Raw genomic sequence first — 26,802 nt, forward strand, 5'->3', positions numbered from 1 at the left:
CTTTCAAATGTCTATTCTTGGTGTTGGGTTTTATCAAATACATTTCCTCCAAAAATGCGACTTATATATGTTTTTTTCCTTCTTTATTATGCATTTTCGGCAGGTGCGACAAATACTCCGGTGCGACTTATACTCCGAAAAATACGGTAGATTTTTTAAAATCAAAATAAAGTCAATATTACTGTCTACAATGAGGGCGTTTTGTAGTGTACATCTTTTCTAAGCGGAGTTTGAAGCATGATACTGATTTGAGAAGAACTGGATTCATTGTTTAATGGGGAACTATGATGATTTTCATCTACATTAAAAACACTTACGTTTGGTCTAGACCAGGGGGTGTCAAACTCATTTTAGATCGGGGGCCACATGGAGAAAAATCTACTCCCAAGTGGGTAAAATCACGTTTTATTTTGTTTTATTTGTTTAGAAATAGAACAAGCACATTCTGAAAATGTACAAATCATAATTTTTTTTTTTTTCTACACTTACATGTTGCGGTTAATAGTATTCCATCATTATTTGTCTTTATTTATGCTTTCTGAATAAATTATGTGACAATTATCATCAGTCAACTCATTGGTGTTAATTTTCAATCTATCCAGATAAAAAAATAATATCAAAATCTAATTACAGGATGTTATTTATTTAGTTTGATCATTTTCCTCAACTAGTGCACTAACATATTGTGTTATTTTTTTAATTTTGTTTTACATATGTAGCATCATCTACAAATATACAAAGAATTTCTATTGCGACATCTAGTGGACACATTTAGAACAGCAGTTTCTTTCATTCAAAAATTTCGGCTCATTTTTATAGTTAGCAAACTCATCCCGCGGGCTGGATAAAACCTGTTCGCAGTTGTGCTTACTAAAAGCAGGGATACATTTTGGCCAACAGACTTCCAAAACTTTTTTGTGGGACCTCTGAGACTTATTCAGAGTTGTTGAAAAATATGGTGTGCGTCAGCAGTTTTGTCTTTCTTTGATTTTGGATGAAAGGTTGTGTAACAAAGGGGCAAACAACACCATGTGTGAAAGCAGCCCTTAAAGGCCTCACAACTTTCTTCATCATCATTTTCTCTAATGGAATTTTTCTCAGAGCGGCGCAAATGTCAAAGTTAAACTTGTGTTTGTTCCTTGTGTAGATAAGGCAACATGTAACAATACATCAATTCTTTATTGCTCAAACGGCACAATTGTCGTCCTTCCGCATAGCTCAGATCCCGTCTACGGTGCTAAACGATAGATAGATAGATAGATAGATAGATAGATAGATAGATAGATATGGATAGATAGATAGATAGATAGTACTTTATTGATTCCTTCAGGAGAGTTCCCTCAGGAAAATTAAAATTCCAGCAGCAGTGTACAGAATTGAGATCAAAAAAACCTCTTGGGTAGGGGTGTCAAAAAAAATCCAGATTTTCGAATGAATCCCGATTCTTACTTGTAACGATTTTTAATTGATTGATCAAAAATCGAACTCCTATTGCTGATTTAGATGTCCATATCTGCTGTAAATCTGTACAAAAGTGTTGGGTTCTTTTCTTGTTGACTTATTTGCATTTGACTTTATTAAATGTTTGGGTAGCATTTTATCAAACAAAACCAGAAATGTAAAAATTCAGAGATTTTACCGACTTTATGAAACAATGTAGGTAATCACAGAACTGGCACACAATGTTATTAAAAAAGTATTGATTTTGAACCGAGAATCGTTTTGAATCCAGATTCAATTCTGAATTGAATCGTTACCAAAGGAATCGAATCAGCCCTATAATGTAGTATACTAACATTTACTTTCTAGTTTACAAGTATTTATATATTCATTTAACATGTATTTAAGCAATTAAGAAGATATTCTCATTTGCAATGCTGACCAAGCAATGAGGCAGAATTTACATGTTAGAGATGTTGAAGTGTGATAATAATCTATCATCGCCTCCCATTTACCGACAAGAATTGGCGCTATAGATCGCTCTCAACGGTTCCCAAATGCTCCAAGCATACTGGGGGTACATGTGTTGGAACATAAATGAATGTTTAGGATGGACAAACACTTTTTCAAGCGTGAAATAAACAGGGAGATTGTCTGCAACTTGTGAACGACAGAGCAGACAGCGAACATTAAAGGAAATATTCGGTGGTGTTTTTCTCTGTTATTATAATAAATTATTACGATTATTATGAATGAAATAAATAGTACAGCAAATTGTCAATGAGCTGTGAGTAAGTGCTTTTACTGCCATCTAGTGTCTACTTTGTAGTCTGCAGTTTAGTTGCACGGTGTACCGGTACTAATAAAGCACCACGGTACTAATGAATTAAATGAATTAATCACTGCTATATTGGAATTCTTGTTAATATCGATACTGTTATTGATTTTATTCATTTTTGTTTGACTACTTTTGGATTGTTTTGTCCTCTCAATTGCTCTGTTGAGTGCTATTCTGAATGTTGCTGGGCCGGTTTGGTTTTGGAATTGTAATTGTATTATCATGGTATTATTGTGTATTATTGTGTTGGATTGATTAAAAAATAAAATAATAATAATAAAATAGTAATAAAAAAAAAACATTAAAATAAAATACAAAAATAATAATAATAATAAAAAAACAAACAAACAAAAAAAACGGTACGATAGTGCTTTTATAATAAATACATTTGGTCCATATACCTTCCGTTCATTCATTTTCCAATTCTGAAACGTAAATCAAAAAATAAAAATAGGGCCGTTTTTCGATTTGTATTATATATGGCAGATTTTAAAACAAACAAAAAGGGGTTGATTTTCATTAAAATATGGCCATAAAATTAGATTTTGTGCTGTTTTCCTTTTATGGATTTTGATTTTTCCAGATAAACACAAAATTTTTTTTTTTTTTGCAAAAACGTGTGGTAATCTGTGTGATGACAAATTGAACCGGAAGCAGTATTTTAGCCTTTCCTTTGCGTTTAGCATGTTTTTAGCATAACAGTAACATTTTTGTTCAGCAGGAGTCCTAAAATACAAGTTTCGGACCATTTTTTTCTATTTTCATTCCTGAAACAAAAGTTGGAAAACTATTTAATGACACTTTTTTATATATAGGACTCAATAGGACTCCTGCTGAACAAAGATGTTACCGTTGAGCTAAAAACATGCTAAAAGCAAAGGGAAGGCTAAAATACTGCTTCCGGTTCAATTTGTCATCACACAGATAGCCACGCATTTTTGCACATATTTTTGCGTTTATCTGGAAAAATTAAAATCCATAAAAGCAAAACAGCACAAAATCCAATTTTATGGCAATATTTTAATGAAAATCAACCCTTTTTTAAAATCTGCCATATAAAATACAAATCGAAAAACGGCCCTAATTTTATTTTTTGATTTGCGTTTCAGAATTGGAAATAAAATGAACGGAAGGTACACGGACCGCTTTTGAAAAGTACGGGTACATTTTACAATGCTGGCATACAAGCCGCGGCGCATGTCAGTGAACACACACGCAAAGTGTGTATTGTGTGTAATGTTCCAGTGGACAAAAACATTAAATATGCTAAATAAAACTTCTGCCTTGTTTTTAATGAATACTTAGGCCTACTCTGCGACTGTATTGACAGCCAAGTGTTGTCTGAGGTGGTACTTTGTGAAAAAAGTTTGAGTGTCACATGCTACATGACACTCAGATGCTGAAAGAAGCTTCTATTTTGGCAGCACTTAGCGCACAAATGGTGTACATAATTTACGCCTTTCAACGCCAGACTAAAAATATGTTCAAGAATCCAAAAGGCCAGCATGTTGATGGCAGTCACGGCGCTGTGAGCGTGCCCCCCCCCCCCCCCACCCACCCCCAATTCTCCAAGCATGAATTCCTGCCCGGCGTACCCTTTAACCCAGGGGTGTCAAACTCATTTTAGATCGGGGGCCACATGGAGGAAAATCTACTCCCAAGTGGGCCTAACTGGTAAAATCACGGCACGATAACTTCAAAATAAAGACAACTTCAGATTGTTTTCTTTGTTTAAAAATAGAACAAGCACATTCTGGAAATGTACAAATCATAATGTTGTTGGTTGTTTTTTTTACACTTACATGTTGCGGTTAATAGTATTCTATCTTTATTTGTTGTTATTTATACTTTCTGAATAAATTATGTGATAATGTTCATGAGTCATTGGTGTTAATTTTCAATCTATCAAGATAAAACAATAATATCAAAATCAAATTACAGGATGTTATTTATTACTGGTGCACTAACATGTGTTTTATTTATATATATATTTTTTACACATGTAGCATAATCTACAAATGTACAAAGAATTGCTATTGCGACATCTAGTGGACACATTTAGAACAGCAGTTTCTTTCATTCAAAAATTTCGGCTAATTTTTATACTTAGCAAACTCATCCTGGTGTAGCATAACTGTAGGTGTGGCGTGACTCCGCTTCACAACACACCTCTTGGCAACACCTCGTAGCAAAAATGATTTGGCCACGTTGTTGCTATACGTAGCAAGTAAAGATACGTATTAAAAGTGAAAGAAAGGTGTATCTTGCATCATGCATTTATTCGGCAATCCAACACAAGCACGCACGAATGCATTTGTCGCGTTGGTGAGAGGGGAGATCTGCCACCACAAGCCCGTCCAGTGGACATCTAGAAGCGTGCAAGCCAACATTTATCACTTCTAAAAGTGCAAGAAAACACAACTCAGAGACACTCTTCTGTTGTGCGGCAACACTTTTTCTTATTTCACCAGGAACGCAAAGTGCGGGGCCTGGGTTTTGGACATTTGGTGAACGCGGCTTTTTTTATGGGCTCGTGGCACACAAAAAAACAGCAGAAATGGAAAAATAAAGCAAAAAAGCATAAATGTAATCAAATGCTTAAACAGTGGTTCTTAACTTGGGTTCGATCGAACCCTAGGGGTTCGGCGGACCCTCCGCCGCGGAGGTCGAGACACACCCGACTCATCGTGTAAATAAAAACTTCTCCCTATCGGCGTATTACGGATACGGCAACAGCAGAAGTCACACTGATTTGCAGGTGTGTAATTTGTTGTGAGTTCATGCACTGTGTTGGTTTTGTTCTTTGAACAAGGTGATGTTCATGCATGGTTCATGTTGTGCACCAGTACAAAAACATATAACTTTGTCTTGAATTTGAAAAAAAATATACAGTATGTATATATTTTTCACTAAAGAAGGGTTCGGTGAATGCGCATATGAAACTGGTGGGGTTCGGTACCTCCAACAAGGTTAAGAACCACTGGCCTAAAAACACAAAAAGATTTGTATATTTTAGCATTGTTATTAGCACATTTCATTACAAATGATGTGATAACCTCACTTGAAATTATATTAAGAACAATATTTTTTGTTTTATATATTTAAAGGCTAGACACCACTACTGTCCTTTTTTAGGATGAAAAATAATTGACTATTGTTATTCATAATCATACTTATAGGCACAGTATTGATATACTGAGAGGCTATAGGCCAGGGGTGTCAAACTCGTTTTCATTGAGGGCCACATCGCAGAAATGGCAATATTAAAATATTGCTTGCGGGCAATAACCTGTGATTAATTATCAAAAATAAAGAATAAAATCATTTGACAGCATTAATAAACGCGGTATAAAATGGATGGATGAATGGATATAAATGTATTCCAGTTTTCACCTCATATTATTACATTATTGCCAATACACTTGATTATTAGGTTTTTTCATGTACAAACTAATGGATAAATCATACGTAAAGGTGACAAGCAAATATTCAATTGTTAAATCTTTACTAACATATTTTTGTAATACACTATATAATAATGTAATATTTGGCATGATTAGATAACGTTAAAGGGGAACATTATCACCAGACCTATGTAAGCGTCAATATATACCTTGATGTTGCAGAAAAAAGACCATGTATTTTTTTTACCGATTTCTGAACTCTAAATGGGTGAATTTTGGCGAATTAAGCGCCTTTCTATTATTCGCTCCCGGAGCGATGACGTCACAACGTGACGTCACATCGGGAAGCAATCCGCCATTTTCTCACTTTCGTCGGTGTGTTGTCGGAGGGTGTAACAACACGAACAGGGATGGATTCAAGTTGCACCAGTGGCCCAAAGATGCGAAAGTGGCAAGAAATTGGATGAAATTTGTTCAAAATACGAGGGTGTGGGGAAAGCCGACGAAATGGTCAGTCGTTTGTTCCGCACACTTTACCGACGAAAGCTATGCTACGACAGAGATGGCAACCGTCCCTTATGCCGCTGAAGATGATCAAGAGAAGAATATCGACCCTAGCTTCCCTGGCCTGCTGACATCAACTCCAAAACTGGACAGATCAGCTTTCAGGAAAAGAGAGCGGATGAGGGTATGTCTACAGAATATATTAATTGATGAATACTTTATTCATTACTCGCGGTTTTACGTAAATTATTATACATAAACTGTGTTTACCAATAATTTAGCTTAAAAACATTTATTTTTTTCAATCATTTGAGTACATTCGGGTAGTCTTGTTTAATGCAGTATTTTGTGTCTATTTAGGTATGGTTAACCTGAGTGCTGAAATTGTGGAAACATATATGTTCTTAGCGCGCCTGAAATGGGCTGTCTGCACTTCCAAAGTGCATGTTGTTGCCAAATGTATTTCATATGCTGTAAACCTAGTTCATAGTTGTTAGTTTCCTTTAATGCCAAACAAACACATACCAATCGTTGGTTAGAAGGCGATCGCCAAATTCGTCCTCGCTTTCTCCCGTGTCGCTGGCTGTCGTGTCGTTTTCGTCGGTTTCGCTTGCATACGGTTCAAACCGATATGGCTCAATAGCTTCAGTTTCTTCTTCAATTTTGTTTTTGCTACCTGCCTCCACACTACAACCATACATTTCAATACATGCGTAATCTGTTGAATCGCTTAAGCCGCTGAAATCCGAGTCTGAATCCGAGCTAATGTCGCTATACCTTGCTGTTCTACCCGCCATGTTTGTTTGTATTGGCATCACTGTGTGACGTCACAGGAAAATGGACGGGTGTATATAACGATGGTTAAAATCAGGCACTTTGAAGCTTTTTTTTTAGGGATATTGCGTGATGGGTAACATTTTGAAAAAAACTTCGAAAAATAAAATAAGCCACTGGGAACGGATTTTTAATGGTTTTAACCCTTCTGAAATTGTGATAATGTTCCCGATAATACGCATTTTTCCCCTGTCAAAATCGAAATAATTATTTGCATTTACTAAAAAAAATTGAAGTATTTAATTAACACACACTTTTCCCAGGCATTCGCGGTCCACATACGTGGGGGGCCAGATCTGGCCCCCTGGCCTTGAGTTTGACACCTGTGCTATAGGCCACTGTTGTCTTATATTAATATATAATTACCTATTGGCAGCTGATACTGCAATTTGAATTCTGTGCAAACATATGTCGAAGCACAGTTATGAAGGCACCACAAATACATTTCCGGTCGTATTGCTGAAAAAAATGTTTCATTGCGAAAATACTGAGACTTTGTTTTCCTGCTCAGGCAGGGCCGTATGTTTGACACCCCTGCTCTAACCACACATGGAGGACTGACATGCAAGCAGGACGGAACCGTGGCGCTTAATCACATATTTTCCTTGGAGATGACTCGCGGCTCCAATAAATCAAGCGAAGAACGAGGCCATTGTTGCACCGCAGGTAGCTATTGGAGGAGGTTTATAGAGGTGGTTAACTATTAACCCCGTGCACAAACACCCAGGGATGGCAGAGGCTGGTACAACAAACCAGGTGCGGTTTGAGTCACTCGGGGAGGGTGGAGGCGTCTGATAAGCTCATCCTTTCACCGCAGCAGCTTTTCATTAATATTTGAAGGGAGCCTGTGTGTGTGTGTTTTTTTTTTTTTTAGACATAATCATTACGTAAGAAAACCACAGCAGTGCGCGTGGGTGTTCTTGTATCGATACAGAGGAAGTAGAGGGAGGAAACTACAGCTCCTTGGCAGCCTGGACGGCGCTTCTGCTGTTTTGAATAGCAAACACATGTAGTCTTCCACACCCTCTTTTATCAGCGTATTCCCTCTTGTTTGTGCAGCCTGAGGGGATGTATGAGGCCTGCATGGATGAACCCAGGAGAGGACAAAAGTGTGCATTCGGGGCTAATAAAGGTCAAGGGTGACATAGTTGTATTAAAGATGTCCGATAATATCGGCCTGCCGATATTACAGGCCGATAAATGCTTTAAAATGTAATATCGGATAATTATCAGTATCGTTTTTTTTTTTATTATCGGTATCGTTCTTTTATTTTATTTTATTTTATTAAATCAACATAAAAAACACAAGATACACTTAAACTTAGTACACCAACCAAAAAACTTCCCTCCCCCATTTACACTCATTCACACAAAAGGGTTGTTTCTTTCTGTTATTAATATTCTGGTTCCTACATTATATATCAATATATATCAATACGGTCTGCAAGAGATGCAGTCCGTAAGCACACATGATTGGTCCACTAATAGTACTAACTTTTAACAGTTAATTTGACTCATTTTCATTAATTACTAGTTTCTATGTAACTGTTTTTATATTGTTTTACTTTCTTTTTTATTCAAGAAAATGTTTTTAATTTATTTATCTTATTTTATTTTATAATTTTTTTAAAAAAAAGGACCTTATCTTCACCATATCTGGTTGTCCAAATTAGGTATAATAATGTGTTAATTCCATGACTGTATATATCTGTATCGGTTGATATCGGTATCGGTAATTAAGAGTTGGACAATATCGGAATATCGGATATCGGCAAAAAGCCATTATCGGACATCCCTAATTATGATATTGTCAACAAATCAACAATCTTTCTTTGCTGTGTCTTTCTCACACACTAAGGCAGGGGTCGGCAACCCAAAATGTTGAAAGACCTATATTGGACCAAAAATACAAAAACAAATCTGTCTGGAGCCGCAAACAAATTAAAAGCCATTTTACATACAGATAGTGTGTCATGAGATATAAATTGAATTAAGAGGACTTAAAGGAAACTAAATGAGCTCAAATATACCTACAAACGAGGCATTATGATGCAATATGTACATATAGCTAGCCTAAATAGCATGTTAGCATCGATTAGCTTGCAGTCATGCAGTGACCAAATATGCCCAATTAGCACTCCCCACAAGTCAATAACATCAACAAAACTCACCTTTGTGCATTCATGCACAACGTTAAAAGTTTGGTGGACAAAATGAGAGAAAAGAAACCGTCCTAGAAAGTCGGAGAAAGTTATACATGTAAACAAACTACTGTGAGTTCAAGGACCGCCAAAATTAGTAGGACAAAACGGCGCTCGCCAAATACTCAATCAGTGAAGCATGTTTAATATAAACAGTGGGATTTATAACAATTAGGGAGGTTTGTGTCTTGTTTGGCCTCCTACAGAAACCATATCAAAACAAAAAATAAATTCTTTCCCCTCATCTTTTTCCATTTTTCATACATCTTTGGAAAAGCTCCAGGGAGCCACTAGGGCGGCGCTAAAGAGCCGCATGCGGCTCTAGAGCCGCGGGTTGCCGACCCCTGCACTAAGGGTATTTGATTAAGGATATGTTAATGATGAACCGTGGTAAAATTCAGCAATTTGATTTAGAAGGGATTCTCAAATAAAATATGATAAAACTTTTATTTCAGTTTAGAGCAGTAGACTTCAACAGGAGGTCCGCGACCTCCAGGGTGTCCACAGTGGCGGGCCGTGCGTTTCCCACCTAGGCCTTCAGTGATGTCCGACTTCAATGATTACCTCTCAAAATACCATCATTAATGTCCCCACATGACCATTGCTGGAGAAATACTATTATACACATGTACGCACTACTGGTCAATCAAGCACCTCAACAGTGTACAAAACGGGGTTTTTCTGACGGATTTAAAAATCAATAAACCCGCAACAGCAATTAAAACATATTTTATGTGGTACCATCAAAATTTAAATTGCAAATAACATTTTGAAACGTGAAAAAATTAAGAAATAAAATATCCGAACTCACATTTCATCGACAGCTGAGCTCGCTTCCGGGGTTGGCCGGTTTGTCTTTAAATATCCTTTTAGAAAATGGCCTTGCAAATATATGTGTTTTCTTGTCTAATCATAAAAGATGCAGACGAGGCGTGTTGGCTGACTTCTTAAAGTTTACTCCACAGCGTGCTCATCCAAAACTCCCTGCTGCCGGCATGTCTACATTCAACAACCGAAACGGGACTACTGCGCATGCTCTTCACTACTGTGAAGAGCAATGGAGTTCATATGTTACCTGGCTCATAACATCACTATATATATCTGCCTTAGGCCAGCCAGAAGGCCCTACTGACAACAACCAATCTGATTGGCTATTGCAACTGTCTATCAACTGTATTGATTAATCATGCACCTGTAGTTGTTGTACGATCAAGGTGTGTAAGTATCAATCAATCATCAAAGTTATTTATATAGCCCTTAATCACAAGTGTCTCAAAGGGCTGCAGAAGCCACAACGACATCCTCGGCTCAAATACCACATCAGGGCAAGAAAAAACTCAACCCAATGGGATACAATGAGAAACCTTGGTTACAAAAACACAGTAATAATCACCATTGTTGCATTGGCTAAGATTGTCCATTATTAATGTTAATAATGTCAACTGCAAACTCCACTAATTGTTCACTAGGTGTTGTTACACTGGCATCAGTAGACTGACATGTGACAATAGCATGCAAAGTGGACAAAGCCTCGCTTGTATCGGTCACCCTTGTTGCAAATAACGTGATAGCATCATGCTACATTGCTAATGTTATGCAAAGGCATTCAAAGCATGCCAGTTTTGATGGTTTGCGCATTAGTTTAGAATAGTGAGAAACGTGTTGCCACCTGTTGCATACCACAATTACCCAATTGTAATTTGGGCCCTTTCACAATCCGTAATTCAAGATTATGGCATACATAATAATAATTATTGCAGATTTGAAGCCATATTGGAGGGTGGGGGTTTGCAAGAGGGTAGCAACAGCACTGAGCGAGTAGAGTGACAAACAGACCGGGAAAATACAAGTCATGCTTACTCTCATGATATGTTGTCGTTCATGCTGGGGAGAGAACGCACACACAAACGGGAATAAGAAGAATAAGAAGAAAAGGAAGGGACACAAAAAAGGATAAAATAATACAATTCTTGGGAACACACTTCACTCACTCCTGTTGTTGTGTATTTGTCAACACAAGCATATAGAAGGGGTTGTAAGGAAGGGTTTGTCTTAGCACTCCGCCTAGTGGTGTGACAGTAAAGTGCGCCGTGAAGAATTCACAAGAATATTTTGTGTTTTTGCATGACAACAATAAACGTGACAGCACGTCTGATCCAAAGTCTGCAACAATGTTGGGACATGTGTCCGTTGCAGCTGCAGGGGGTGGCACTGGAAGGACATTCTTGACCTTAGAGGTCACCATCTCTGTTCTAGTAGGGTTCGGTGCAAGTTCTGCCACACTAAAAGTATGTCTTTATAGCTGGATCTGGCTTGTCTTGTAAGACTTAACTGTTTTATATACATAAACACATGTGCCTCAAGAATTTTGCACATGTTGTAAAACCAGCGCCTTCTGCAGTGAACATTTTTTGTCTACATTGTCCCGTCGCAACATCAGACTTCAAATATTGCAGCTTTACTACATTGCAGATTTTAAAAACATCCATCCATCTTTTTCCGCTTACCCGAAGTCGGGTCGCGGGGGCAGCAGCCTAAGTAGAGAAGCCCAGACTTAACCATCAATCAATTCAACTTTACTAACAGTATAGCCTTAATCACAAATGTCTTAACTAGGGTTGTACAGTATACCGGTATTAGTATATTACAGCGATACTAATGAATTATATTCGGTACTATACCGCCTCTAAAATGTACCGAACCCCCACCCCCCCGCACCCCCGCCGTCGTCACGTCATGTCATTGCTGGTTTACGAGCATGTTCGTCACTGCACAACCACGGAGTACTTACAAGCAGACACAGTGTGTAGACAGAAAAGGGAAAACGGCCGCATTTTGGCCTAAAAACTAACGATAAAGGTGAAGTTATAACACTGAAACGCCCTCAGGAAGAGGTGCTTTAAGACATGGCTGGCTAGAAAGCGGCTAAAGTCCATCCGCAGTCTGCAGTGTTGTAGCTACTTCTAAATCACTAATCCTCATCTCCATGGCGACAAATAAAGTAAGTTTCTTACAAGTATCATCCCTGCAGGATGAGGAATAGCTAAACATGTTTCACTACACACCGTAGCTCACCGCCGTCAAAATGTAAACAAACGCCATTGGTGGATCTAAACCTGACATCCACTGTAATGATACCAAGTACAGGAGCGTATCTTGTTGATACTACTATGATTACATCGATTCTGTCATTTTTTAAAAGTTTATATTATGTTTATAAACACAGTAAATACGTCCCTGGACACATGAGGACTTTGAATATGACCAATGTATGATCCTGTAACTATTTGGTATCGGATTCATACCCAAATATGTGGTATCATCCAAAACTAATGTAAAGCATCCAAACAACAGAAGAATAAGTGATTATTACATTTGAACATAAGTGTAGATAGAACATGTTAAAAGAGAAAGTAAGCAGATATTAACAGCAAATGAACAAGTAGATTAATAATTCATTTTCTACCACTTGTCCTTAATAATTTTGACAAAATAATAGAATGATAAATGACACAATATGTTACTGCTTATGTCAGCAGACTAATTAGGAGCCTTTGTTTGCTTACTTACTAACAAAAGACAAGTTGTCTTGTATGTTCACTATTTAATCTAAGGACAAACTTGCAATAACAAACATATGTTTAATGTACCCTAAGATTTTTTGTTAAAGTAAAGCCAATAATGCAATTATTTGTGGTTCCCTTTATTTAGAGAAAAGTATCGAAATACATTTAGTTGCCGGTACCAAAATATTGATATCGGGACAACACTAACCTCAACATATATATTATTTTTTTAAAGCATATTCTACATATTTTGGTCTAAATTAAGTGCTATATATATTGAGTCTTTATGTCTTATATGTATTACAGGGCAAAATTTGTCTTAAGAGTAAACGCTGCTAACAACACGGTGGACAATCTTGCCGCTACTGTATCTTTAACGCGAAAATAAGTTGACAAACTTTTGGCAGAATAACTTTTTGATTTATCTGCAACTCCTGCCTCATCAATAACACGTCTCCAAATTGGTGAGACGAAAAGTACCAGGAAAGTGACACATTATGCTAAAAAAGCAGCTGTACGGGAAATGCTAAGTGGAGATAACTTCTGTTCATCTTCGACATCATCATCTACACATGACATTAGCGAGCATTTGGCTTGAACGATGTGTAATTACAACGCGGTACGCGCAATGCCAACAACACGGAATGCCAACAACACGACAAATGGTCATACCTGCGACTGTCAAGTTTAAGAAAAACTTACGTCCGTTGTAAGCCCAGTTGTAACTTAACAGAAATTTACACAGGACTTACGAAGTATTTCCACACCGTGGCCTTGTTGTAGCGGCCGGGTGACGTCCAAAGCAATGACATTTGGAGGATACTTCAGGCTACCGGTTAGTACTGTAATCTGTAGTGAAACACTCAAGCAATGTTCCCTCTAATTTTTCATGTGTCTAAGCAAACTCCCTGAGCATTCAGTGAACCACATGTGAACAACATTAGACGTGCGCACTGTCGGCACACAAGCATCACATCTGTCCTAGGGCTGACATAAGTCAAATGTCTTGTTATAATAATCAAATAACAGCAGTCATGTCCAATGTTATTTTCTAAAACAAGTGAATTGGCCCACTGACAATGGAAATAAAAATATCGTCTTTTATGAGCTGTATGTTGGATGTGTTGGGTGGGGGTCCTACTGTGGAAGAATTTGAGACATATACCCCTTTCAGAGATCACATTTTGTTCACCTAAAAGCATTCACATTTTGCACAATGAGATGTGTGCTGTGGCACAAGAATGAAATAAAGTGCACAACTTTTTGCCTTTGAAATATATCAGTTTTCATTAGCATTGATGTAATAACCTACTCAGTGGCCTAGTGGTTAGAGTGTCCGCCCTGAGATCGGTAGGTTGTGAGTTCAAACCCCGGCCGAGTCATACCAAAGACTAAAAAAATGGGACCCATTGCCTCCCTGCTTGGCACTCAGCATCGAGGATTGGAATTGGGGGTTAAATCACCAAAAATGATTCCCGGGCGTGGCCACCGCTGCTGCTCACTGCTCCCCTCACCTCCCAGGGGGGTGATCAAGGGTGATGGGTCAAATGCAGAGGACACATTTCACCACACCTAGTGTGTGTGTGACAATGATTGGTACTTTAACTTTTACTTTAATATTGTTACTGCATTTCATGATTCATATCCATAAATAAACATTCTTAATACATGACACTAAAATAAGCAACACTCTGACTTTGGAGTTTAGGTGTACATGTTTTGACGAAATAAGTGCAGCATTTAACTGTCACACTTTGAGTGCCACTGACTTCCTGGTATCCTTGGTCGGTAGCACACAGGACATCAGAAGAAGGGGCCGGGGTTTCCAGTACCTGGTTGACCGAGAGGGCCACGCCCACAAGGAGCGCTCATATCAGAGCTCGGTAAATATTTTGACTTGGGGGGCTACATTGGGAGAGTGTGTCTGGGGGGGGCAATGTGTATGTGTGTATAAATGATATGTACACATTTAGCTGTAAAAATCTGCTGTACAGTATGTGTGTTTGGGTCCCTTTTTTTCAGGAACACTAATACCAAAAGTCACAATGTCCGATAGAGTTCTAAAAACGTTATGACAGACCACCTCAAAAAACCGGAATGGAATTTACTGAATGGGACACCCAAAATGTACATTAACCTCTTAAGGCCCAAGCTGTTTGTTTACATACTTTTTTTTTATTACTCTTTGCTATTTGGGCTTATTGGACCCTAATTAGAATAAAAACTAAAAATCATCTTTTAATATGATGTACTTAGTCCATAAGTACACAAACGTGTACTTCATGTGTAGTGACATGCAGATTTTTTTTTTTTACACTTTTTTTTACAAATTCCATTGTATGTTATACTCTTCTGACACCACCAGATGGCAGTATAAGTGTCCATATGTTGGCATAAGACCCCAATTCAGTAGTGTACACAAAGAGCTAAAAGGTGCTGTCCACACATGTGGCCACTAAGGCCTTTAGAGGTTTTTAAAATTAAGAAAGTGGGATTTAAAATATCAACTATGAACAATAAAACACTGAATATTAACAACATATGAACGTCGCTCCTCTTTTACTTCTCAGACCAGCTCCTCGATAGACATTGTTTACAATCAAGCAAAACACAACAAAAATGTAACAAACAGCAAAATATGAATACAAAGTGTATTAAACACCTACAATATGATATATTATTCCGCATCTGTTTCTGACACATGCGTTTTGGGCTGGCTGCTCTGAAAACAAACCCCGTCCACTCTGCTTTGTTCCTCGTCTGAGCTGCTGTCATGTAGATTACCGCAATAACTCGTACAACACCCAAATACGCAGATTTCGACCATTGAAATACTTCCTGTTGTTCAAGACTTACGGTCATTTAAAAATAGCACTGCACATCATAATGGCGGCTACAGTTTTGATGTTAAAGATCTAAAAAAATTGTGTGGCCCACGGGCCGTATTTTGCCCAGGTCTGGCTCATGGGTTTCTCCTGTCTGACTTTTACTGTGAGTTTTCCAGTAAGCCAGGTAAGCCACAAGGTGGCGTCCATTGATGGGGGGTATTCTGTCACTTTGCGCTACTGACTTCGTGAAATCCTTTTTGCAGTTGCTAATATGGTTTCTGTTTTCTTAGTTAGTGGAGATAAGCGGAGTAACAACCCTGCTTCCCATCACCAATCGACCCCTTTTTTAAGGTGGAGGTGAGCAGCAAGGAGATGTTGGATCGTTTTTGCTACTTTCAAGTCTGTACCGGCATCTTCCTGCCTCTTCTACTGGAGCCCCTCTGCTAAGTATCCCCTTTAGTTAATATGGCTTATTTAGTATTGTGCCAAATGGCTTTGTCCAGGTTCAATCAATCAATCAATCAAAGTTTATTTATATAGCCCTTAATCACAAGTGTCTCAAAGGGCTGCACAAGCCACAACGACATCCTCTGCTCAGATCCCACATCAGGGCAAGAAAAAACTCCACCCAATGGGATACAATGAGAAACCTTGGTTCACCTTGTGATGTTTGCTAATTGCTACTAGTAACTGTTCTCCTGAGGAGTCCTTCTATTTTGCCTGTGCCTTAGGTTTTTTCGTTTTTTTGTCTGTGTCTGTGAAGAACTGTTTGATGAAAATGTGTCGCCGCCGATGTTAAAAACGTGTTATGCCTCTTCCCTCCATCTTGGGTCCATCGAAACTGAGCCAGACAGAAACGAGTGTAAAGGTGACTATATGGGTGTTATTTCATGTTTACAGGGCTTTAATTATGTAAAAATATATATAGAAGGTTTTTTTGTCAAAAAGTCGGGATTTTTTTCCATGTGTCAAAAAGTCGGGATTTCTTCTAAGTGTCAAAAAGTCGGACATTTTTTGGTCAAAAAGTCGGGATTTTTTTCTCTGTGTCAAAAAGTCAGGATTTTTTTCTAAGTGTCAAAAAGTCGGGATTTTTTCTAAGTGTCAAAAAGTCTGCAATTTTTTCGTCAAAAAGTCAGTATTTTTTCTAAGTGTCAAAAAGTCGGACATTTTTTCGTCAAAAAGTCGGGATTTTTTGTAGGTGTCAAAAAATCTGGATTTTTTCCAAGTGTCAAAAAATCTGGATTATTTCTAAGTGTCAAAAAGTCGGAAATTTTTCTAAGTGTCAAAAAGTCTGGATTTTTTTCTGAGCGTCAAAAAATCTGGATTTTTTCTAAGTGTCAAACCCTCGGGATTTTTTCTAAGTGTCAAAAAGTCGGACATTTTTTCGTCCAAAAATCTGGATTTTTTCCAAGTGTCAAAATATTGGAATTATTTCTAAATGTCAAAAAGTCGGAATTTTTTTTAAGTGTCAAAAAGTCCGGATTTTTTTCTAAGTGTCAAAAAATCTGGATTTTTTTCTAAGTGTTAAAAAGTCTGGATTTTTTGTAAATGTCAAACGCTCGAGATTTTTTCTAAGTGTCAAAAAGTCGGACATTTTTTCGTCAAAAAGTCTGGATGTTTTCTAAGTGTCAAAATATCGGTATTATTTCTAAATGTCAAAAAGACGGAAATTTTTGTAAGTGTAAAAAAGTCTGGATTTTTTCTAAGTGTAAAAAAGTCTGGATTTTTTCCAAGTGTCAAACCCTCGGGATTATTTCTAAATGTCAAAAAATTGGACATTTTTTCGTCAAAGAGTCTGGATTTTTTCCAAGTGTGAAAATATCGGGATTATTTCTAAGTGTCAAAAAGTCGGAAATTTTTCCAAGTGTCAAAAAGTCTGGATTTTTTTCCAAGTGTCAAAAAGTCTGGATTTTTTCTACGTGTCAAACCCTCTGGATTTTTTCTAAGTGTCAAAAAGTCGGACATTTTTTCGTCAAAAAATTGGGATTTTAAAATAGTGTGAAAATAGTGGGATTATTTCTAAATGTCAAAAAGTCGGAAATTTTTCTAAATGTCAAAAAGTCGGAAATTTTTCTAAATGTCAAAAAGTCTGGATTTTTTGGGTCAAAAATGTTTTTTTATCCTCCAACTGTGAAAATATTTGATTTATTAATAAGAAACATCCTACTTCGTGGAATATTGATTACCGTAGTCTGGCCTGGAACCAATTGGCCGCAATATACAAGGGACACTTGTCATAATCTTTAATGATAATTATCATTAGTTTCATGTATTTTGTTTTATTTCCTGTCCAGGGCTCTAATCTTGTTTCCATTTCTTGTTTGATTTCTTTTGCCACTATATTTCTCCAGTCTGGGCATTGATCTCACCTGTTACTGGTTGCTAATCAGGATGTTTAAAATGCCAGCCGTGTCCTTTTAGACGGGCCTATAGACTATTGCTTGACTTATTAGCATTAATGTTGCTTTGCTTCGTTGATTTATAACTAAAATGTGCAGCGCTTCATGTGCACTCCCCTGCTGCACTACCTCTCTGCTTTTGTTATTCACCTGCCGTGTCTGCATCCTGGGGTCACGGCCAACAAAACGCCAATCAATGCAACAACAGTTTTTGGAAAAAAAAATTGCCCTGTACAAAACACAAATGTCCACTGCAGAGGATGCTGGTTCTGTTATATTGCTGTGAATACACACAGTAAATTACACAAGGGACAAACCTAAAATGAAACAAGATTGTGCACATTGGTTATGGTTTAGCATTCACAGATACTGTATACTAATTCCAGGAATCAGTCAGACCCAGATGTTGAGCAAAGGCATCAATCACTAAGGTCTAACTGTTGCTCTTTTAAACTTGGGCTAGTCCTGTAGGATGCCCAAAAGTGGTTGGCAGAAAACCAGGTCAGGAGGAAAACAACCCTCCTGATCCCAACTCTCCATTCATCACACACACACACACACACACACACACACACACACACACACACACACACACACACACACACACACACACACACACACACACACACACACACACACACACACACACACACACACACACACACACACACACACAGGTTATCATTTGGAATGGGGACCAAGTTTTTGATCATCACTTGTGGGGACCACCCTTTCGACAGGTTGTGGAGGCATAAAAAAAAAATTAGGTAACATGGCAACTGCCCAGTTAGCTCATACACGTCTTTAAATCTCTGGATTGATGAAGTAATGTGCTGATCATTCTTACTGGGGACCCTGGGGAAAAAGAGTTAATATGGTTCATGGGGACCAAATTCTAATAATTTTGCATAATTCACACAAATTTGTACGTGACTACTGAGGACCATTTAAAAAAAAAAAAAGTTCACACTCAAACAAACCAGTAAACATATTTTATGGGCCAAAGCTTAAAAATCACTTAAGCATCTTCAGAATGGATTTGACTATCATTTAAAAAGGTTTCCCTTTAGGGGACCAGATTTTTTTGTCCCCATACCGTCAGAGGTCCCCTAAAGGTGACTGTTTAAACAGAGCAATGCCCCCATTAAGTAAGCATTGCCAGATCTCGTGCACACACACACACACACACACACACACACACACACACACACACACACACACACACACACACACACACACACACACACACACACACACACACACACACACACACACACACACACACACACACACACACACACACACACGTGTAAACAACGAACTGTGCAGCCAAAAACAAACGTGAATAACATTGAAGAAAAAAAGGGGGCACTTACGTTGTACCAGCTTTGGCTCTTCTGCAGAGAGGCAGAGATAAAGAGAGAGAGAGAGAGAGAGAGAGGGAGAGAGAGCGAGAGAAAAGAGAGAGAGAGAGAGAGAGAGAAAGGAGATTGAATTATTCCACATGCTGAGGATGTGAAAAATGACCAGGTGCACGTGTGAAGGTCAGTTTTAGCAGGCATCCTATTACATCACAACCATGAAACATATTGTAAGTCTTTATCTACAAATTATTCTAATATGGAACATAAATAAAATTCCTAGCACAATTTAATGACTAAGGGTGTGTTTTACAAAAGACAATGCAATGCAAACCTCAAACACAATTAATTATATACTAACCATATAGTTAATACTTCACAATTGAGTAACTGGATCTTATTAAACTGTGTACCTAATGATGTGTCCAGTGTGTGTATTATATATATTTTTGGGCTTATTGAGAGACATTTTTTTGGTATGAATATGAATAAGATGCTACCAATGCAAACACAATTAGTGTGTATTGGGCTCTTTCAAAAAAAAATAGTTTTGTTCAGACGTAGAACAGCAGAGGGCAGCAAAGTGTCGTCATTGCAAATCATCTTAATGACATGACAGGTACAGTTTTATTTGGCCTCATAAAGAGGACTGGAGGAGAACTTCCAGAAGGAAACATGCAGGATATCATTCAAGGGAGATACGGGGCGTAAAAAAAAAAAAAAAAAAAAAAAAATCAGAAGTTGCAGATTGTCATAAAATTGAAAACAATTGAAGAAAATGCCACCTGTCCTCTTTTGCAAAATGTATATGATAATAATAATAATCTAACCTGAAATGTATGTAGTGTTATAATTATGTGTGTTCTGAAATTACCATTATTTAATGTATTGAAGAAAAAATGCAACAATATTAATGTGTGCGCACACAATCACCGCAAATATAATGCATTTCAAAGTTTTTAAAAAAAATGTATTTAAAAACACGCTGGCTGCTCACTAGAACAGTGAGATGACCCGAAGCCTGCCTGTGACGTTCACTGAGTTAATGTGGGCTAATCTGATTTGAAGGTGACAGAGACACAAGGGAGGAATTATACTTTGAAGCTGCCGCCTGAATAAAATAAATGCTGCGTGTGTGTGTGTGTGTGTGTGTCCTGGTGGGGAGATTGATCCTGCAGATTTGACACACTTGTGCTAGTTTGTCGACGTATTGGAAGAAAATCAACTATATGAGTGCATTTATAAATCAAGTACATGTATTTATTTAATATGAAAAATACACCTCTCTAATATTTGTGTTCTTTAATGGTCTGAAGAAACACTGATGTGTGACAGTGCATTTTTTTTAGTACCCGGGGTGACAAGCCAACAGCTAATTGTGCATGTTCATACACAGTGTGGAGCCGCTCTTCTAAGTTAATAGCAGTCACCCTCATTGCGTCAAAAAAAACCCTGCTTATCTTAAGTAATATCATTACTAGAGCAGTGTTTTTCAACCTTTTTTGAGCCAAGGCACATTTTTTTCATTAAAAAAAAAACACGGAGGCACACCACCAGCAGAAAAGGTTAAAAAATGAAAGTCCACCAGGTTTGTTGTTGTTTCCTGTTTGTAGTGCTTTAGTTTCTGTCTTGCGCTGTTAATTTGGTGACCCTTCCTGTTTTGTTGGTGTTCTCCTGTAGCAGCGTCACACCTTCCTTTGAGTTCTATTGCCCGCACCTGCTTTGTTTTCGCAATCAAGACTAAGTTGTACGTACGCTATCCTTCTTTGTGGGGACACTGTTGATTGTCATGTCATGTACGGATGTACTTTGTGGACGCCATCTCCGCTCCATACGCTGTAAGTTTTTGCTGTCGTCCAGCATTCTGTTTTTGTTTACTTTGTAGCCAGTTCAGTTTTACTTTTGTTTTGCATAGCCATCCCTATGCTTCAGTGCCTTTTCCTAGCGGGACTTGCTTTTGTTCATTTTTGGTTTAAGCGTTACATATTTTTTACATATCAAAAAAGGTTGAAAAACACTGCACTAGACAATGGCACATTATTATAATTATTGATTTGCAAAAAATATTTTTTGGACCAATTAGGTGAAGTTGCATAATTTCCCACGGCACACCAGACAATATCTCACGGCACACTAGTGTACTAGAGGATGATGCTCAACACGCTCAACATGTTACACACAGAGAGCAAGCCATGAGCAGGCATGCTAATAGCTAAGCTAACCGCTAAAGTAGCTTGAAACAATAGAATAAGTGCTTGGTACACTTTAAGAAGCCCGAATGGACAAATAAGCCATGCATATTTTAAAGGGGTCCTATTATGATTTTTTTTTCTAAAAATAAACCACTTCTTTGTGGTCTGCACAACATGTAATGGTGGTTCTTTGGTCATAATGCTGCATAGATTATGTCTTACAGACCATCTTCTCCCGGCCATCTTTCTGGTAATTTTTGGCTCGTCCATAGCGAGTCTACTGACAGATTAAGTTCGAACTATACGCTACTTTGTATTAGAAATGGCAACAGCGGCGAGGATGCACGACCTCTCCGTTGTTTGCAAATGCACCAAATCGTTGAATTTCAATATTTATTGAATCACAAATATTGAAAACCAACGATTTGGTGCATTTGCAAACAGCTAAAATGATGTACAACGCAAACTATAACCTGCTACCCAAGAATTGACAACAATTCTTCTCAACAAAAGAGGAGAAATATAAATCTAATTTAAAACATTTGTATGCGCGTACAACACTTAAAACCTTTAGCATATATGCGTATGTGGAATTAAATTATGGAACGGATTAACCAAAGAAATCAAACAAAGCACCAATTTGATTCAATTTAAGAGATTGTTCAAACTACAGGTGTTCACAAAGTACATCGAAAAACAATTATAAACATCTTGAACCCTTTTTTTTTTAGATTATGTACCGTATTTTTCGGAGTATAAGTCGCACCGGAGTATAAATCGCACCTGCCGAAAATGCATAATAAAGAAGGAAAAAAACATATAAGTCGCACTGGAGCCCGGCCAAACTATGAAAAAAACTGCGACTTATAGTCCGAAAAATACGGTATTATGTATTTAATATGTTTACTTACTATGGTATATTATTTATTCATAATTTATTTATTCGCTGTTTTGTCACAGAGAACAAGAAAATGGGATAAAGTTGTTATGGTATGAAAAGGGGTAGGATTAAATAAACTCTGCTTCTTCCTACTCCTTTTCGGACGTGCTGTAATGAAACAGGAAATATGTGATGCATTACATAAACTGAAACTCAACTGAACTGAACTGAACTGAACGGAACTAACCCAGGTGATTCGGGCCCCTGCCTTTATCCCATTATGCACGGGGATGCGCCCTGCACTGCAAAAACTGAAATCTAAGTAGGATTAAATATCTCAAATGAGGGTGATATTTGCTTATTTTGTGTGTGATAAGATCATTATTCTCACTAAGCAGATTTTATGTTAGAGTGTTTTACTTGTTTTAAGGGTTTTGGTCCTATATGATCTCAGTAAGATATTGCAGCTTGTTGCTGAGATGTTATGACCTAGATTGAGTAAAACATGCTTGAAACTAGAATATCAACTGATGCAAAGCTGTGTCATTAACACTCACAAGTATAAAACTACTTTTTTAAAGTAATCATTTCTTACTTCAAGCATGAAAAAAAAATCATGATGCCGAGCGCATATCATTATGTCAAGATAATGGCACTAGCATTTACTTAATTTAAGAATATTTTTCAACATATTGAGCAAAAAGGTCATTTTTTTTTCTACCAAGAAAAGTACCCTTGTTATTAGTGAGAATATACTTATTTTAAGGTATTTTTGGGTTCATTGAGGTTAGCTAATTTTACTTGTTTTGGAAAGTCTTGACAAGCCACATTTTCTTGTTCTATTGGCAGATAATTTTGCTTAGTTCAAATAAAATACCCCTAATTTTTGTATTTTTTTTCTCTTGTTTTTGAACACTGACTTTTTTGCAGTGTGTTCTGAGTCGAGTGTGCTGACTGCTAAATCTCACTCCCTGACAACTTCAAGAGTGTGGAAAAGACAAAATATATATATATGTATATGTAGAAGACTAGATACATAAGCACTGCTGCAGATATAATATATACAGTAGATATAGCTCGATATGTCACGCCTCCTCATGCAGTCTGCCTACAGGGTGACAGGGTATTCCATTGTTTAGACGGCATGAAAACAAAAAACAACAAGAATGTCGGCACATTGTCCTGCATTTGCTTGAAGAATACACGGTACTGTTGAAACAAGGACGATAGGAATACCGTCAATTCCGGACTATAAGCCGATACTTTTTTACCCACATTTGTAACCGGCGGCTAATAAGACGATGAGTCTTATAAGTAATCCATCTATTTATATCTGCACCTTCTTGTGTAAATGCAAACTACCATGAGCTAATGCAACAAAATGTCGTTCTTATCTGTACTGTAAAGTTCAAATTTGAATGACAATAGAGGAAGTCTAAGTCTAAGAGTCTGATTTATTGATTTTTCTTTGCCGACGACCATAATATATATATATATATATATATATATATATATATATATATATATATATAAAAGAAGAACAACAAGCAAATCCAATGAGAAGGTGCTTTATTGTTTGTGCTATGGCGCCATCTTTTGGATGAGTTCGCTCACTGCAGGTGCTGCAGTGTCCTTCCATTTACTGGTAGTGCCTTTTTTTTAATTTTTCTTCAACCAGAATGCCGCCCATAGCGTTTTTACTCATATGGATTCTTAATTCATTACTCCAAGCAAAGTTTGCAAGTTTAACAGTATAACTAACACTGTTTACACTTACTAAACAGTCCCATGTGTGGTGTCTGTAGGAGTGTTCTAATGCATATTTGTACGTGGTATCATAATGTAATGAAGCTAGCGTCATTAGCAATTGCTACCATGCCAACACGTGTAGGAGTGTCTTTATTAGTACACTGCAAAAAGTCAGTGTTCAAAAACAAGAAAAAAAATACAAAAATTAGGGGTATTTTCTTTGAACTAAGCAAAATTATCTGCCAATAGAACAAGAAAAGTTGGCTTGTCAAGACTTTCCAAAACAAGTAAAATTAGCTAAACTCAATGAACCCAAAAATACCTTAAAATAAGTATATTCTCACTAATAACAACTGTACTACTATATGAGTACGTATTTTCTATTGTTTTATTGAAAATAAAACAGCAAAGTCCATTTGGCTGTCATCTGTTTTAATATGAGACACAATTGTTTCAAAGTCAGGATTTTTTTTATTACATGCTTGAAATAAGAAATTATTACTTTAAAAAAGTAGTTTTATACTTGTGAGTGTTGATGACACAGCTTTGCAACAGTTGATATTCTAGTTTCAAGCATGTTTTACTCAATATAGGTCATAAAATCTCAGCAACAAGCTGTAATATCTTACTGAGATAATTTAGGACCAAAACACTTAACATAAGTAAAACACAAACATAAAATCTGCTTAGTGAGAATAATTATCTTATCAGACAGAAAATAAGCAAATATCACCCTTATTTGAGATATTTAATCTTACTTAGATTTCAGTTTTTGCAGTGGATTATCAATTTACAATTGGCATTCTTTTTGTATTGTTTTCAGTTTCATAAAGTCCTCAGTAAATTCACCAAAACATCACTGTGGAGTTATTGAGTCTGTTAAGATTATTGTAGAGCTAACTTCCGCAGCTAGTGGGTCCATGTCGATGACTTTTGTTTTGTTTGATCTGCCTTTTCACTGCCGTGTTACAGACACCGCTTGGAAACATTTAAGGTATGCAAAAAAACATTTACAGAATCTTTCTGTGTAAATAAGAGAGAACACCTCTCACGTGGTGATTGCTGTCCTGTTTGTACATTGATCTTACATCCATGAATGATGTCGTACACAACAACACAAGCAGATGAGATGTGTTGTGGGTGTATGGATTGTTCTTGCTCGCTTTAGCTTTGTAGTTTAGTCGCTGTTTCAAGAAGCCGTCTCCACATTGTTTAGTTCAGGACAAGGCGGTTGAGTGTTTCGGGGATGAATAAGCGGCTAATATATGGAAAAAAATCCCTAAAATTTAGTGCGTGTGGCTAATACACTGGTGTGCTCTATAGTCCAGAAAATGCATGAATATATATACTGTATATATTTTGATGTTTTTATGTTGACAAAGTAAAACACATGAAAATCAAATGCCTTAAAATGGGAAAGTGGCCCATGCTAAGATGGCTGCCACTTAGGTACGTCGCTTAGCACGGATGCTACGTATCTATGGGCGTGCGTATGTGGCGAGCACCTAGCCCCCGGTGTGTCGTATGTACCTACTTATACCTATGGCTCAAAACGTTGTCACACATTCAAGCTAGCTTAGCAGTTAGCATCATGAATTGATCAACGTGGACCCCGATAATAAGTTGAAAACCTTATTCGGGTGCTACCATTTAGTGGTCAATTGTACGGAATATGTACTGTACTGTGCAATCTACTAATAAAAGTTTCAATCAATCAATCAAAGCATGGCTTCTACTTTCCTCTTGCCTGTGTTTTGCACCGTGTGTCTCTGCGCTAGTCCCACATTTTAGAACCGTCTATCACTTTATTCAACATACTTAGATCATCGATAATTGAATGTTTTGTCCATTGAATCACAATCGTCCACGTTTGAAGCGTTATGCAGGAATCGATTGTTTCCCCTCACATATAATATTCCTGTATTTAAAAGTCATTATAGATTGTATAATCAATAAACTCTGGATAAAAAAATGAATAAATAAAAAATCATTAAAGATTGTAAAATCAATAAATCCTGAATGAAAAAAATAAATCATTAAACACCTAAATGACATTCATTGTAGTTTAGGTCCTTAATGATTTCTCATTTTGTGAGGAAAATATAATTCATTTTTAGGGCTGTCCAAAAAAACTAACAAAAAAACCCTCAAAAAAACCGATAATAGATTTTTACGGCTGTCAAATAAAACATATTACATTTTTAGGGCTGTCACGTAATAAAAAAATTAGGAATCATTAGGGATTAATATAGGCTCCAGCACCCCTCGTGACCCCAAAAGGGACAAACGGTAAAAAATGGATGGATGGACGGACATTCATTGTCACTTAGGTCCTAAAAAGATATTGTCATATTTTTTCTTAGACAGCCCTAAAACATATTTGACAAAAAAATCAATTAAAAAAATCATTAAATGACGATTAATGTAGTTTAGGTCCTTAATTATCATCCATCCATCCATCCATTTTCTACCGCTTGTCCCTTTTGTCAATCATGCCTAGAAATGGGTGCCGTTCACATTGGAAATGATACAGTACCAATTCCCTGACCCCATTACTCAACTATAGAGACTTTCTGTACTTTTTGTGTGTGTTAATAAATATGACG

At 37.2% G+C, this 26,802-nt stretch overlaps 1 protein-coding gene across 12 annotated transcripts in view; it reads right to left on the reverse strand.

Annotated features, from left to right (window-relative positions):
• The window catches only part of gramd1bb (GRAM domain containing 1Bb), a 294,278-nt gene that overhangs the window by 36,206 nt on the left and 231,270 nt on the right, over window positions 1-26,802 (reverse strand). For 9 of the 12 annotated variants that reach the window (XM_072915000.1, XM_072914998.1, XM_061972688.2 and 6 more), the window contains one exon: window positions 19,391-19,411. The exons of 1 other annotated variant lie outside the window; for it this stretch is intronic. In XM_072915000.1, the coding sequence (XP_072771101.1) occupies window positions 19,391-19,411 (21 nt within the window). Of the gene's footprint in view, window positions 1-11,081; window positions 11,106-19,390; window positions 19,412-26,802 lie in introns of all 12 variants that reach the window. 2 more of the 12 variants (XM_072914997.1, XM_072914996.1) reach the window with 1 other exon arrangement.

The sequence above is a fragment of the Nerophis lumbriciformis genome, linkage group LG17 (genome assembly GCF_033978685.3).
Source record: "Nerophis lumbriciformis linkage group LG17, RoL_Nlum_v2.1, whole genome shotgun sequence".
In the NCBI taxonomy this organism is placed as follows: Eukaryota; Metazoa; Chordata; class Actinopteri; order Syngnathiformes; family Syngnathidae; genus Nerophis; species Nerophis lumbriciformis.